This window comes from Haliotis rubra, unplaced genomic scaffold (assembly GCF_003918875.1).
Source record: "Haliotis rubra isolate DU_JTF1 unplaced genomic scaffold, ASM391887v1 Scf29, whole genome shotgun sequence".
NCBI lineage: Eukaryota > Metazoa > Mollusca > Gastropoda > Lepetellida > Haliotidae > Haliotis > Haliotis rubra.
Window position 1 is genome coordinate 1,623,407 of NW_025766957.1, and position 14,719 is coordinate 1,638,125.

The 14,719-nt window shown below is 39.5% G+C and overlaps 1 protein-coding gene across 2 annotated transcripts; it reads left to right on the forward strand.

Moving 5' to 3' along the window:
- The first annotated feature begins 7,569 nt into the window (after positions 1-7,569).
- On the forward strand, positions 7,570-14,104 carry LOC124281803 (putative phosphatidate phosphatase). 2 transcript variants are annotated; one of them, XM_046717796.1, is made up of 6 exons: positions 7,570-7,727; positions 8,485-8,636; positions 11,145-11,419; positions 11,975-12,032; positions 12,436-12,612; positions 13,481-14,104. In XM_046717796.1, exons 1-6 carry the CDS (start codon positions 7,655-7,657, stop codon positions 13,568-13,570), a joined length of 825 nt encoding a protein of 274 aa, XP_046573752.1. In that variant the 5' UTR covers positions 7,570-7,654; the 3' UTR covers positions 13,571-14,104. The 2 variants fall into 2 exon arrangements, with proteins under 2 accessions (XP_046573752.1, XP_046573751.1); XM_046717795.1 differs by lacking the exon at positions 7,570-7,727 and adding an exon at positions 7,975-8,070.
- The last annotated feature ends 615 nt before the right edge of the window (positions 14,105-14,719 follow it).

Below are 14,719 nucleotides of genomic sequence, written 5' to 3' on the forward strand. Positions count from 1 at the left end.
AATCACCATATCCCGCCGATTACACGTTCAGTATCATAATGTAATCGTTCGGATATTCTTTCATGAAACTAATTTAATTATCTACATGTAGCCTTGTTCAATATCATATCATACGTGGGTATAGGGTGTACGTGTTATATTCTTTGAAAGTGTTTGTTTGAATAATATTTACAGAAGAAATTCACACATTTAGTGTAGTAAAGCATATATAAACCTTTCCAAAAGTTTTAAAAGATGAAACGTAGGCATCATGTACTTGTACAACATGTATTTTAGTTCCTATGATGTGCATAGATACAGTTTCGTTTGTAACTCTTCGTCAGAATAATTTCCAATATCGAAGTCCAGTCCACGATACACCCTATCCTTTCTTTGCTGAACTGGCATCATGAAAGCAGTGTTAGCCATGAACGCCATTTGCGAGTTAACCACACTGTTAAAAAGTTAACGGCGGTCCTTAGGTGTGTTAACTTAACGTCACGTTAACAGCCTGTTAAAAGTTAACAGAGTTTTGAACAACAAGATAACCCTCTGTTATTAGGTAACAGTCGGTTAAATGTACTTAACGGCTGGTTAAAAGATAACCGAGTTTTGAACAACCGGGCCCTCATAGACGACAGTGTGTCTCTGTTAATGGAACATTATGAAAACTAAATGTTACTGCAGGGGTTCCTCAAGGATCGGCCCTTGGTTAATTTGTGTTCCTTGTATATATCAATGATTTACCTGGAAATTTACAAAATATCACAATAATGTTGGCCGATGACACATCAATCGGTGTTGCGGGAAAATATGTTAAATCCATAGAAGCAACTCTAAACTATGATTTAGCCCAATTGAATAAATGGGCAGAAAAGTGGTGTGGTGTGTTCTTACGGTATATCTAGCATACTTTAAGACATAGAGGGGGTGGTGGTGGTTCTAACGGTTATTTCTCAAATACATGTAGAGGCGGGAGGCCTAACGGGTATGAACAACAATAAAAACTTTCATGCATTTATGACCCACATTTTCGAACCTTTTATCAGCCTCTAAAAGGGAGCTGGCAATAGATTTGCTCTATTGTTATAGATTTCTAAAATATATGGACACTATTGGGACGTTGGTTACTGTCATCAGACATTATTTGACGACATTTCTCATGGTTTGAATATAGCCGACTTTATAGAAGATAAATATCAGTTTACAACACAACTGCCTAAATCTTGGTATTTTCGAAATCAGAGAAGGGATATGCCGATATTTAGCTCGTTAACCTAGCATATTATAGTCACGAATATAATTTTCTATTTATTAACAAAGTCTTTAATTGCGGAAATTACGCGATAATCTATTTTCCAACAAAGGCAGGCTCCCCGTCATCGTTGTATTTAGAAGGCGGCTTCTTAGAAGCAACGTGACGTCATAATATTGTTCATGATGTCATGTCACCATGACAAAGCGATATTTTACCCGGTGCATATCGCATGAAAACATATTATCCCCGATAAATTTGCCCTCGTATGTTATAAGCATTTTATTATCATTCTTTGAGGTTAAGTCCACCCGTTGAATTCTTTGTTGTATTTTGAGCGGTGAAACTAAATAAATGATTTCTTTGGTCTACCCATAACAATTAAGGTGTCAACTTCCACTGTATACCTTACAGAAAGAAGTTTTGACTTTACTTTGATAACGAGCACATCTGATCGATTCCTTGAAGCAAATGATGTAATTCAATATCATTTCTACATTTTATTTTAAATGCATCAATCAAATACAACAAATGAGGAGACAGATTGACTGCTATGTGGCAAGGAATAACCAGGCGCCAGCGATTTATGATATCCTTAGCAAATGTAACTTAAAATTCCCTCTCATAAAAATACAATAATATGTAGTAATATGATGAAGAAAATAATACGAAGCAGGTTAAACTATGACAACGCAATATATGAATGTATGATCGAAACATAAATCATTATAAATCACATATGATTTAAACATTAAATTAACTTCAAATATGTCATTGCGTCAGCATTGAAAATAATTCGAAAATGAAGAAAAAGAAACGTACATTTCAAAGCGTAAACAAATAATATGCTGTTATTTTGGGATATGCTATGAAGAACTTCAAAATGTAATAGAAATAAAATTAAATTATTGAAAGCTATTGCTCGTAAAATATGTCCTTGCGTCAACATCGAAAATAACTCCATAAGGAAAAACAATTAACTTTAATTTTCGAAACATACACAAATAATCTCTGGCTTTTTTAAGACGTGTCACGAATAATTTCACAGCTGGTAGAATTAACATGAAATTATAGAAACCATATCCTAACAAACATTTGAAAATTAGTAATGACAAAGCGTTTGTCACAAACATATAGCTATTACTTTATATTTATACATATCAAAACCTCAAAAGATATTTGCGAAAAGACATGATACAGAGGACAGTTTATATCGATTATATATCAGGACGAATATTATTTTCGTCATTTGGTTAAGATTTGTCAATTCATTCTTGGGTTATCGCGCTAACAATCTTTATATTGGCAAAACCCTCAGATTTTTGCTGTGACCTTGAAAATTATCTCAAGGTCACTCCATTTCACTTGTGTCGGTGAATCTCGCCAATATACCTTGGTACCAAATTTGAACAAAATCCATAATTTCTTTCTTGAGTTATCGCCCTAACAAGCTTATTTGATGTATGAAATGCAACGAAAAAACACACACCCGCGTATTTACGAGTGATTAAAACTGTTATTACAATTTACGTAAATATTTATTACATTTTACCGCAACGAAAATTATTACAATTTACGTCAATTTTTATTACAATTTGCGTATTACAATTTACGTCAATTTTTATTACAATTTACGTCAAGTTTATTACAATTTGCTGCAAGTACGTATTACAATTTGCGTTTTTATTGCAATTTACGTCGTAACAGGAGTCATTTGAACAAGTGATTGTAGTTTCAAATTGCCTTTTTGTGCAGTTTAATATCTAAGTTTGATTCTAGCCGACCTCTACCAATCTCAAACATACAAAAATGTTTCTTGCATATTTTGTTTCCTGAAGTTTAATTTGTGATGCATTTCATTGCTAGTCAGCTAGGCTATTCCATTTGTCCGAACCACAACATACGGAGACAGATCATTTAGCAGACCGGGTGCTGTACTCTGGAATTGATTACCTGAAAATGCCAGAAAATCGGAAAATATCAACAGTTTCCGATCGTGTCTCAAAACCATCCTCTTCAAACGAGCATTCGACTAAGCGCACATGAGCAGGACTCTGGTTATGTAGCGCTATACAAATGTCTAATTTGATTTGATTTGATATACCCGTTAGAAACCCACCCCCACCCCACCCCATTTTATATTTATACATATCAAAACCTCAAAAGATATTTGCGAAAAGACATGATACAGGGGACAGTCAGAGATTTTATATCGATTATATATCAGGACGAATATCATTTTCGTCATTTGGCTAACATTTGTCAATTCTTTCTTGGGTTATCGCGCTAACAATCTTTATATTGGCAAAACCCTCAGATTTTCGCTATGACCTTGAAAATTATCTCAAGGTCACTCCATTTCACTTGTGTCGGTGAATCTCGCCAATATACCTTGGTACCAAATTTGAACAAAATCCATAATTTCTTTCTTGAGTTATCGCCCCAACAAGCTTATTTGATGTATGAAATGCAACGAAAAACAAACACCCGCGTATTTAGGAGTGATTAAAACTGTTATTACAATTTACGTAAATATTTATTACATTTTACCGCAACGAAAATTATTACAATTTACGTCAATTTTTATTACAATTTGCGTATTACAATTTACGTCAATTTTTATTACAATTTACGTTTTTATTACAATTTACGTCAAGTTTATTACAATTTGCTGCAAGTATTACAATTTGCGTTTTTATTACAATTTACGTCGTAACACGCCTCTTACGACAAGCATAGGTGGTTACTGAAGACCAATTCCAACCCGGATCTTCGCGGGTTCACACGGAAACGTCGCATGTATTGCAATCAAGAAGTTGTCCTCTACCCGGGTCGGGTGGGTAATGAGTTGGACCCGGGTACCCGTCTCAGTACCCGGACCCGTTATGATCATGTGACTAATAGATTAAACAATGTATTATGTTATTTTTCCATGATTAAATGGTTATATTGTCTTTGAAGTTTTAGACATTTACAGTTTTGAATGTAATACATGCTTAAGATATTGAAAGAAAAAATTAGCCTCCAAGCTGAAGAATATATTGCCATTTCTTACAAATTTGGCGTCAGGAATTAACATATCGGGTATCCGGGTAGGGTAGGGTAATAGGGGGTGGGGTGCCCGGGTAGAACATTTGGACCCGTCCCAGCCCTACAATCTTTTAAACTTCAGGTGTATATGTACTTTGACTATTCCATTAGAACATAGCACTTTCCGCCATCTTTGTGGGCATGTAAAAATATTGCTTTAAAACATGTATGGGATAATCTAGCTATTTAGCACAGACTTCTGGAAAGATCTTAAATTGCGTCCTTAGCCAGAACAAATTTTCAAATTTCGAATTTATGTTTTGCCAGACAGCTTCTCAGGAAGCTCGTCTTTGTGTTTTCCTAACGCAATGGTAAACGACTTTTCAAAATTATATGACGTCACATTGTTGTCACGTTAAGGGGTTGGTGTAGAAAAGTGGTTAAGGCGTTAGATCGTCGTAGTTAGTTCCGAGTTCGATTCCACACATGAGGATTATGAGGTGAGGTGTAATAGAGTTTAACGTCTCACTTAAGAATATTTCGCTCATATAACGATGTGCATGCGTGTGTGTGTGCGTGTATGTGCGGTTGCTTGTACTAGCCCAGATTTCAGCTGGTTTTATAGTGCTAGCCCACTGAGATACCATGCCACAGTTAAGCATGAATGCCTCACTCAGACACATTATACTGACTCTGAGCCGACCAGTCCTTGTTGTACCCATTATTGCCGAGCGTCAGGCAGGGACCACCAAGTACCATATTTTAACGTCTTTTGATATGACACGGCCAGGGATCGAACCCGCGACCTTCCGCTCTCCGGGCGGACGCTCTAACCACTACACCACGGAGACGGTTGAGTACATTTTGAGTGAAGCCCATTTCTTGTGTACTACGCAACGATCTTGTTGGACTGTTGCTAAAAGCGGCGTAAAACTGTAATCACTTAAGTGTTGTCCTTATGTAATATTCCCAGAAATAAGGAACAATAAATATTGTGAATCAATACTACATTGTGACGAGGACATTGATAAAATACTCTTGTTAAAATACGCTGTATAAGAAGAATCGATAAATAATTCAATACGGGTGTAATATGCAAAAGTCTTGATGCAATACAAGACCTGAAAACCCGTGATGATCTGCCAAGGAACTTGGTCTTCAGCAACCCATGCTTGTCAAAAGAGGCGACTAACGGGATCGGATGGTCAGGCCCGCTGACTTGGTTGACACCTGTCATCATATCCCAATTGTGTAGATCGAAGGTCATGATGTTGATCACTGGATTGTCATGTTCAGAGTCGATTATTAAAGACAGCAGTCATTATAGCTGTGATATTGAGGAGTGCGGCGTTAAACAGCAAGAAAAACATAACCTCAAGCTATCCATCCTAATCCATATTTGAAAACATTCTCTACACTAAATGTTTAATGAGAGACATCAGTATCAGTTCAATATTTTCATTTCTAATGCAATATGCCTCATTCGTTATCACCTAGCATAATCACTGATCGATACGTTGATCCACTTGACGTCACTATATTCTTTGATTCCACACATGGCAGCCTCGTGGCATCAATGGTTAACTGCGTAGTTTTAGAATAAACAAGAATGCGTCGTTTATTTGAGAATTATTACAGTGACAACGTAAAGACTGATAGACAACTCTTGATTTCAAGTAAGGCCTTTTATCGACGGGTATTTCTGGCAAGAATATTGGCCATTAGCGACTAAACGGATCAGGATGAGGTGGTCCAGACTCCGCGCCTTTGTTAGTTGCATGTTATTGCATTGCCGCACTCAGATCAACACATAGGGGTTCGAATCACTGTTTGGACAGCAATTTTTAAATATAACAATCTAGACTTTTGCAATCGCATATTGTTTATATATGTAATGATTAACATATATTTCAGATTTGAACGAAATCGGTGAGGACTTGAATATTATATAAAATTCTACCGCTACACTCATTACATAAAATACACAAATTATTGTCCAAACAGTGATTCGAAGCCTTGTGGATCAACAGCATGAGTACATGAGTATCAATCTGCGCAATTAAGATACGATGACATCTGTCAACCAAGTCAGCGACCCTGACCACCTGATCCCGTATTCGCCTCTTACGACAAGCATGGGTTACTGAAGATCAATTTTAACAATAGGCTGCTGCACCAATTCTTGGTTTGTTTGTTGTTGTTGTTGTTTTTTTGTGTGTGTTGTTTGTTTTTGTTTGTTTGTGTTTTGGGTGTTTTTTTGGTTGTTTTTGTTTTTGTTTTGTTTGTTGTTGTTTTTGTTTGTTGTTGTTGTCGTTTTTTGGGGGGGTTGTTGTTTTTGTTTGTTGTTTTTTGCACAATCAAGATTTCTACATTCAACAGGAATCCATCAACGTCAGTTAACTTCAGGGACTGTTATATCTGCAATTGTTCTTAAAAATTAGGAGTTGATGTCAAGATCACAAGATACAATGGTTTTCGTTATGTTGAACGGGTGATAATTTGGAATGAGGAGATGGAATCTAGGGCAGTTATACCAACTACTAAGTATTAGAACAAAGGTAAGTGTCGACGACTCATCATATGCCAAAAGGTGTATATGTGTAAACAGTACACGCACATATACGCATGTCCACAGGCACACACGTAGATGCTCGTCACAATACTAGTGAACTCGCCTTACAGGTGACGTCAGATTGTATTTCACCGCACTCCTCTCGTATACATGTAGTCTATATTTAAGTGTTGAAAGTAGGTTACCTACTTGTATTTCTACTTAGTCACCTCACCAGATAGCATATGTTGTATAAAGCCATGCCGTAAATGTTCTAATAACCGAGTCTCTCATTTACACCTGTTACGTTCTAAGCGCTCGAGGACCTGTCATTACAACAGCAAACATTGTATTTCAGATTGTATTTCTAAAATTTGGTACATGCCTAACATAAATCACGTTTTCATTTTGAAGATTCATAAAGTGAAATATGGGTTTAATTTGTCTCCCTATGTACAGATTTATGATTTTTGAATTTTAAATATATATCTTCATTCCCTAAAGAAAAGCGAAGCAATTTGAAAGTGACAAAAATAGTATAAGCTCGCACTTGCTTGGTCTGGACAAATAGTTTGATGACGTCATCGATATTTTATTGACCAGTCGGTAAATCAGGTAATCCATATTTTCACTGATGTAATCAATTTCGCTCATCTACGCGGGTCAGGTTTACGTTAGAGTATATTTAGGCCTTTTATCGGAGCATGTCCGGTATACTACCCGGACACGGAAACGTAACACACGGTCCCCTCGTTGTAACGCTATCACGTGATTGTGGCACCTGGGTGTCGTCGTTGAACACTCTCGGAAATTTTACTAGAACTTGTAGACTGGACACCATGGAAACGGAGAGAGGGTGTCGGGGAGTCAACCTCATCAAAGGAGTCGGTGATGTCGTAATAACGCTACTCAGTAAGTGTCAGCACCTGTACTGCTTGTATTAACACTTATAAAGCGAGTTGGTATATAATACTAACCCAGTTTAATCGTGAAGGATATGGGTTTCACGTGAAGCGCACACACACGGTCACCCGTACACACACACATATATAAATCTCTCTCTCTCTCTCTCTCTCTCTCTCTCTCTCTCTCTCTCTCTCTCTCTCTCTCTCTCTCTCTCTCTCTCTCTCTCTCTCTCTCTGTGTCTGTGTGTCTGTGTGTACGCACACATGGATGGATGGATGTTCCAGCAATATCACGGCGGCGGAAGTGGGCTTCACACATCCTACACACATTCAAAAAGAAATACACGCAGGAGAGGTAAGGAATTAGTATATTTATTCAGAATATACTGCACAGGATATGTTACTGTGTATTTTGTTAGATACAGAATCGGTATATTAGTACATCATGATTATATACTCTCGCAGTCTACAGTCATGTAAATGAATTTACCGAAATGTTCCTGGGCGCTTTACCTGTGAAGATTCGGGTTAGAACTGGCCTTCAATAACCCATGCTTGTCGTTAGACGGGATCGGGCGGTGAGACTCACTGACTTGGTTGACACATGACACATGCGTAGATAGATGCCCATGATATTGATCACTGTATTGTCAGGTCCAGACTCGATTATTTACAGACCACCTACACATAGTTGGAATATTGCTGAGTGCAGCGTTAAACAACAAATCATCCAACCAACCAACCTGGGTGCTCTTTTCTTTCAGTGATGTTGGTGCTCGGCCTCTTTGAATGGTATGGTGTTCCGTTCCGGCAAGGATTTTTCTGCGACGATGACACGATCAAGTACCCGTACAGACCAAACTCCATATCAGTCACACTGTTATTAATAGTGTCGATAGTCATACCTCTGGCGGTGGTAAGTATCAGGGCAATCTCCTGGGCCTAGATTTTCGAAGCTCTGTTAACGCTAAGATAGTCGTAAGTACCATACATTAACATTAACTTACGACTATCTTAGAGCTAAGAGAGCTTCGAAAATCTTGGCCCTGGGCATTTCAGCTACCTTTTGTCTGTAAGTGACAATAACCGGTGTCTCACCAACAAGCCGTTGTAGGCTACGTTGTGTCTGTAGACGACAAGCGTTGAGTAACCAACAAACTGGTATAGGCTACCTTGTTTCTTTAAACAAAAAGCCATTGACTAACGACTAAACTGGTACAAGCTATATTGTTTCTGTAAACGACAGGCCGTTGACTACCCAACAAGCCGGTATAGGCTACCTTGTTTCTGTAAACGACAGGCCGTTGACTACCCAACAAGCCGGTATAGGCTACCTTGTTTCTGTAAACGACAAGCGTTGACTACCCAACAAGCCGGTATAGGCTACCTTGTTTCTGTAAACGACAAGCGTTGACTACCCAACAAGCCGGTATAGGCTACCTTGTTTCTGTAAACGACAGGCCGTTGACTACCCAACAAGCCGGTATAGGCTACCTTGTTTCTGTAAACGACAGGCCGTTGACTACCCAACAAGCCGGTATAGGCTACCTTGTTTCTGTAAACGACAAGCGTTGACTACCCAACAAGCCGGTATAGGCTACCTTGTTTCTGTAAACGACAGGCCGTTGACTACCAAACAAGCCGGTATAGGCTACCTTGTTTCTGTAAACGACAGGCCGTTGACTACCCAACAAGCCGGTATAGGCTACCTTGTTTCTGTAAACGACAAGGCCGTTGACTACCCAACGAAGCCGTTGTAGGCTACGTTGTTTGTCTGTAAACGACAAGCGTTGACTACCCAACAAGCCGGTATAGGCTACCTTGTTTCTGTAAACGACAGGCCGTTGACTACCCAACAAGCCGGTATAGGCTACCTTGTTTCTGTAAACGACAAGCGTTGACTACCCAACAAGCCGGTATAGGCTACCTTGTTTCTGTAAACGACAAGGCCATTGACTACCCAACAAGCCGGTATAGGCTACCTTGTTTCTGTAAACGACAGGCCGTTGACTACCCAACAAGCCGGTATAGGCTACCTTGTTTCTGTAAACGACAGGCCGTTGACTACCCAACAAGCCGGTATAGGCTACCTTGTTTCTGTAAACTACCTTGTTGACTGTAAACAACAGGCTACCTTGTTTCTGTAGAGGCTACCCAACAAGCCGGTATAGGCTACCTTGTTTCTGTAAACGACACTTTGATTCTCAACAAGCCGGTATAGGCTGCCTTGTTTCTGTAAACAACAGGCCGTAAAGGCACAAGAGAGAAACACTTTGATTCTCAAGAAATGACATTATCGATCCTGTGATCAATTTTGATGACATAATTGAATGTTATCGAACCCCGACATCTCGAGACATTATTCATCATAACATTCAGTGTCTTTAATCCAAGAATCGATTATTCACAGGCCATTGTCGTGTTTCTGGAAGCATTTGGAGACGTTGAAAAACAGACACTAATGAACTGCCGGGCAACATAATGTATACAAAGGAAATGGTTATTCGATGATACGGACATATTGTGTTTAGGACATACCTCGTGTTTGTGGTGTTTTGGAGACGGCATAAGAAAGGTTTGGATAACGTTTGCAATTGTATGGTCGAAACCATTTTAAGTGTATGCTTTCTGTAGCCACACGTGCGCACACGCGCACGCACCTCGCCTATAAGTGTAGTAATATTGGCTGCTGCTTTATACCCCATTTCCCCTCCCTTGATCACTCAGCAGCAAATGGGTACCCGGTGGGATAAGTCATGTAGCTATTAACCTTTTAGTGCCTCACAGGTAGCTTGGGTTATCCGGGGTAATAATAATCCAGCGCTTTGAGCAAGATATTCATCACGGAATGGCGCTGTAAAAGTGAACTATTATTATTATTATTATTACTATTATTATTGGTGGCATGGTGGGCGAGCTCTCTAAGGCACCAGGCTAGTGATCTAGCGAGATTGAGGTGCCGGGGTCGAGCCCATCTGTGACCGGGTGTAAAAACTTTGGAGTCAACTTTGTGTGCAGACTCTTTCAGTGTTGTCACAACTCGTAGTGTACAGTACACAACCAAGTGCACTTAAAAGAACCCACGAATCCGTGGGCCACATGAATACGTGCAAACACCTTGTTGTGGGTATAGCAACGTGCAGTAAACGTGGACAAAGTGCTGTGACTATGTGTCCCAGTCCACCATGCTGTGAATGGGTACCTCATATGGATGAGAAAGCCGCAAGAACTCGGTGCGCCAGCAGGAGTTGTATGTTCCCCAGGGAGCTGAGATTGATGATACGATGTACCGTTTAGATTGACCAATGGTCGAGTAAGAAAATACCAGCGACTTGAACATGTACTAGTTGCGTGGATATGTGCGCTATATAAATATCCTATAATATTATTATTACCTCATTTCTCAAATTTTGCTCGTTCACAGATGGCCACATGGGATGTTGTTTTTAAAGTCTATAAACTACGTGGTTCCCTCACCTGCCGGGTGGCGTGGAGGAGAGTCTACGACGCCGTCCTTGTGTTCCTGTTCGGCGCAGCTCTCACGCTGTTCATCACCGACATCGGCAAGTACAGCATCGGGCGTCTCAGACCTCACTTCATTGCTGTATGTCAGCCCGACCTGAACACCGCCTGTACAGAGGGATACGCCCAGGATGATGTTTGTAAAGGGTCCGACGTTAAGGCCATTGCGGAAGCAAGGTTAATATCACATCTAGCTAGTATGTTAACCCTTCAGTACTTGGATTCGGGTGCCAATGGTTATACGTTACAGCTTCTTTGATGACGCTCTGAACATAATGGAGCCACCTTCAGGAACCAGGGAGTGAAATCATGAGTGATGTTCCACTGCCTCAGAGGATCCTGTGTTCAACGCACAGGTCAGAAATGTGGCGTATCTAAAACAACTCCAGTGGCGAGGTGTAGACTCTCTGGATGTTCAGCACCTCGATGAGGGTTTCTAGGGCTTCGGTCGTGCCACGCTCCCAAGAACATGCCTCTTAACAGTTCACGGTGGCACCCCATTAGTCTTACGACCCATTAGTCATACGCCTTGAATAAACACGTCATGGTTAACTGGGTTTACATATGAACCCTTAGTACCTGTATAGGTAATGGAATGACCCAGTGCTTCTGATTTTATTATCTTATTTTACACCATACAGTCAGTTAGTTGATATATAACAGTACTTCTACAGTACTTCTGATTTTAAATCAGGCAATATCATGTTTATTTCAGACCTCTTTCTATTTCAGACTTTCTTTTCCTTCAGGCCATGCATCAATTTCTTTCTTCGGAATGACGTACTTCGCGGTACGTACGTACGTATAAATAAATATATATATATATATATATTATGTATATATATATATGTATATGTGTATATATAAATTGTGTGTGTGAATTATGTATATGTGTATATATAAAGAAAGTGGTGAGATTACCGAGTGCACAGTAGTACATACATGAGTAGTAATTTCTGAAATAATTACACGACACCGATCTTCTCCAACACGGTTCAATTTTATCTTCAGGGATCACTTGGAGAAGATCCGTGTCGTGTAATTATTTCAGAAATTACTTCTTATCTAAAAAACATTCATTAAACTTGATTATAATCATATGTTATTCATTGTTGATATGCTTATGATAGCAATACACAACAAGCCGGCGTTAAAAAACAAACCATCCAACCAACAGTATTATAAACCTACAGGTATTCCTTTACGCCCGGTTACCTAAATCCGGACCTCGTCTCCTCAAACCGTTTGCCATGGCTCTTGTGCTGAGCGTGGCGTTCTACATCTCCCTGTCACGTGTCTTCGACTACTGGCACCATCCTGGTGACGTCCTATTTGGCTCTCTTCTTGGGGTGTCTGTTGCTGTGCCTTTGGTAAGTCTATGTGGATCTATGAAGTAGCCTTGTGCATCTTCGGTAATTTTCTTTCAACGTAAAATAATATCAGTTGATTGGATTTTTAATCCTTAACTGCATTGTACTGGATGTGTTTGAATGTAAGTAAGTTTTATTATTTCCTTAAATAATTCGGAAATTAAAAATCTTTTGAGCTATTGAGATCAGTTAAGTTGAAGTTAAGAACAACATGGCCGCTCTTTATCACTACTTCCTGTTTGTCAATAAAATTAGAACCTTAGCGCTAGTGAAAATGTATCGGTCATCAGCCGAAGAAATTTCTATTTGGCACAAAAAGGCAAAACAGATATGAAAAGAATGTAAATGAATGATTGAAAATCAGTGGCCTGGGTCTTCTTGTCCAAAGTGATATCAGTGCCCCGGCGATCGTAACTACCATATGTTAACACGGATAGTCATAGCGGTGAGATCACGTACTGTTGTCGCGAACATCTGCGCCCATAAGTACACTGATGTCTTAGACTAACGCTATGTCTCTTAATATATATAGCTTTGATAAAACTGAATAATTCATTTAAACTGAAAAGAAGCCCCAGTGAGATGGGAGATTCAAACCTGAAACTGGGGAAATCTAGACTTGCTTTATTTAGAGTTTTATCATGCAGAAACGGTTGGGCAGATGGGAAAATAATTCGATTCGGGGACTGTGAGACAGACAAACTACTATCTGAACGCTGTGACTGTCGTCGTTGTATGTTAAAGTTATATGAATTACGGTCGTCGTAGCCTCGTAGCCCAGGTAGTTGCGAGAATGGCAAGCAAGAAATCCCTTTAGTAGCCTTCTCAAAACGCAGACAGTTTACGATACATGTTTGTGTTACTGTAGAGCGTCTTTGTTGCGAAGCTGCGACCGCCGTCCACTACAACCAACAACAAAGATGCTGTTGACAGACCTACAATTGCAACCGTCACATGAAGAGTGAGCCGAGGCAAACTGCGATGAAGACTGGAAGTGTTTAAGAATGAATCTGTATACATACATGACGTCAACGTCAGAAGACGTTAGAACATTGATCCACTGAAACGTTCCATTGGGCGTTACACCCGTGACAGGAAACAAGGGCGAATAGTATATAAATATATCACTGATAATGTGAGATTACATCAGGTGTTCACTGAATAGACGTTTTGAAAGCTCACTGCATGTTTTTATATATGGTGATATATACATGTCATCATTATATAGTCTCTCATCTGTGAGCTAAACGGTATGAAGGCCCGTGAATCATTTTTCAAAGCTTGCTCTTTGTCCTCCGTTGGCACTGATACTGTTAGTCCGTAACAAACATTCCGGCTTAGACAAGAGGAAGTATATACCTGACCCTTTTTAATCCAGACTGTACATCCATAGAACTGACATATATTGAAAATATCAAAATACATTGATCTCACTGAAACCATTTCAAGTTACCACTACTATTATAATAAACAATATGTATGTTTCTTTGAATTGCGTATATTTAAAAGCTTCAGTGTTGGACTGAAACTGTTATTTACATATACCACGGTATTATCGTAATTACCCCCACATGTTGTAGCATTTACCCAGTACGTAGACAGTGGAAGCACGTTAATATTCTTCCCATTTACATATTCAAAGGTCATCTCCACTAGCTTACTAAATATACATTCAGTTATTCACGTAAAAAGAGAACGGTTTACGTCTCCTAAAAATAGAGGGGCTACGCGGAATACCATATCCGGTCTGCGTTTGTATTTAAAGAGAGAGTTTGTTCTACGGTCTGCAGGCAAATGCCAATCCAGATTCATAGCATGGAAAGGTTATCTGTGTGGAACTAGGTCAGAGGGGTAGCCTGTTGGTTAAAGCGTTAACTCGTCACGCAGAAGACCCGGGTTCGATTCCCCATGGGTATAATGTATGAAGCCCATTCCTGGTGTCCCCCGCCGTGATATTGCTGGAATATTGCTAAAAGCGGCGTAAAACGAAACTCACTCACTCACTCACCATAAGAGTATCAAGCAGATGTCGTCAGGTGTAGGTCTAAGTCACGCTGCATATAGAAAGTTTAACATGAAACAGTAGGTTGCAAACTAAGTACATTAA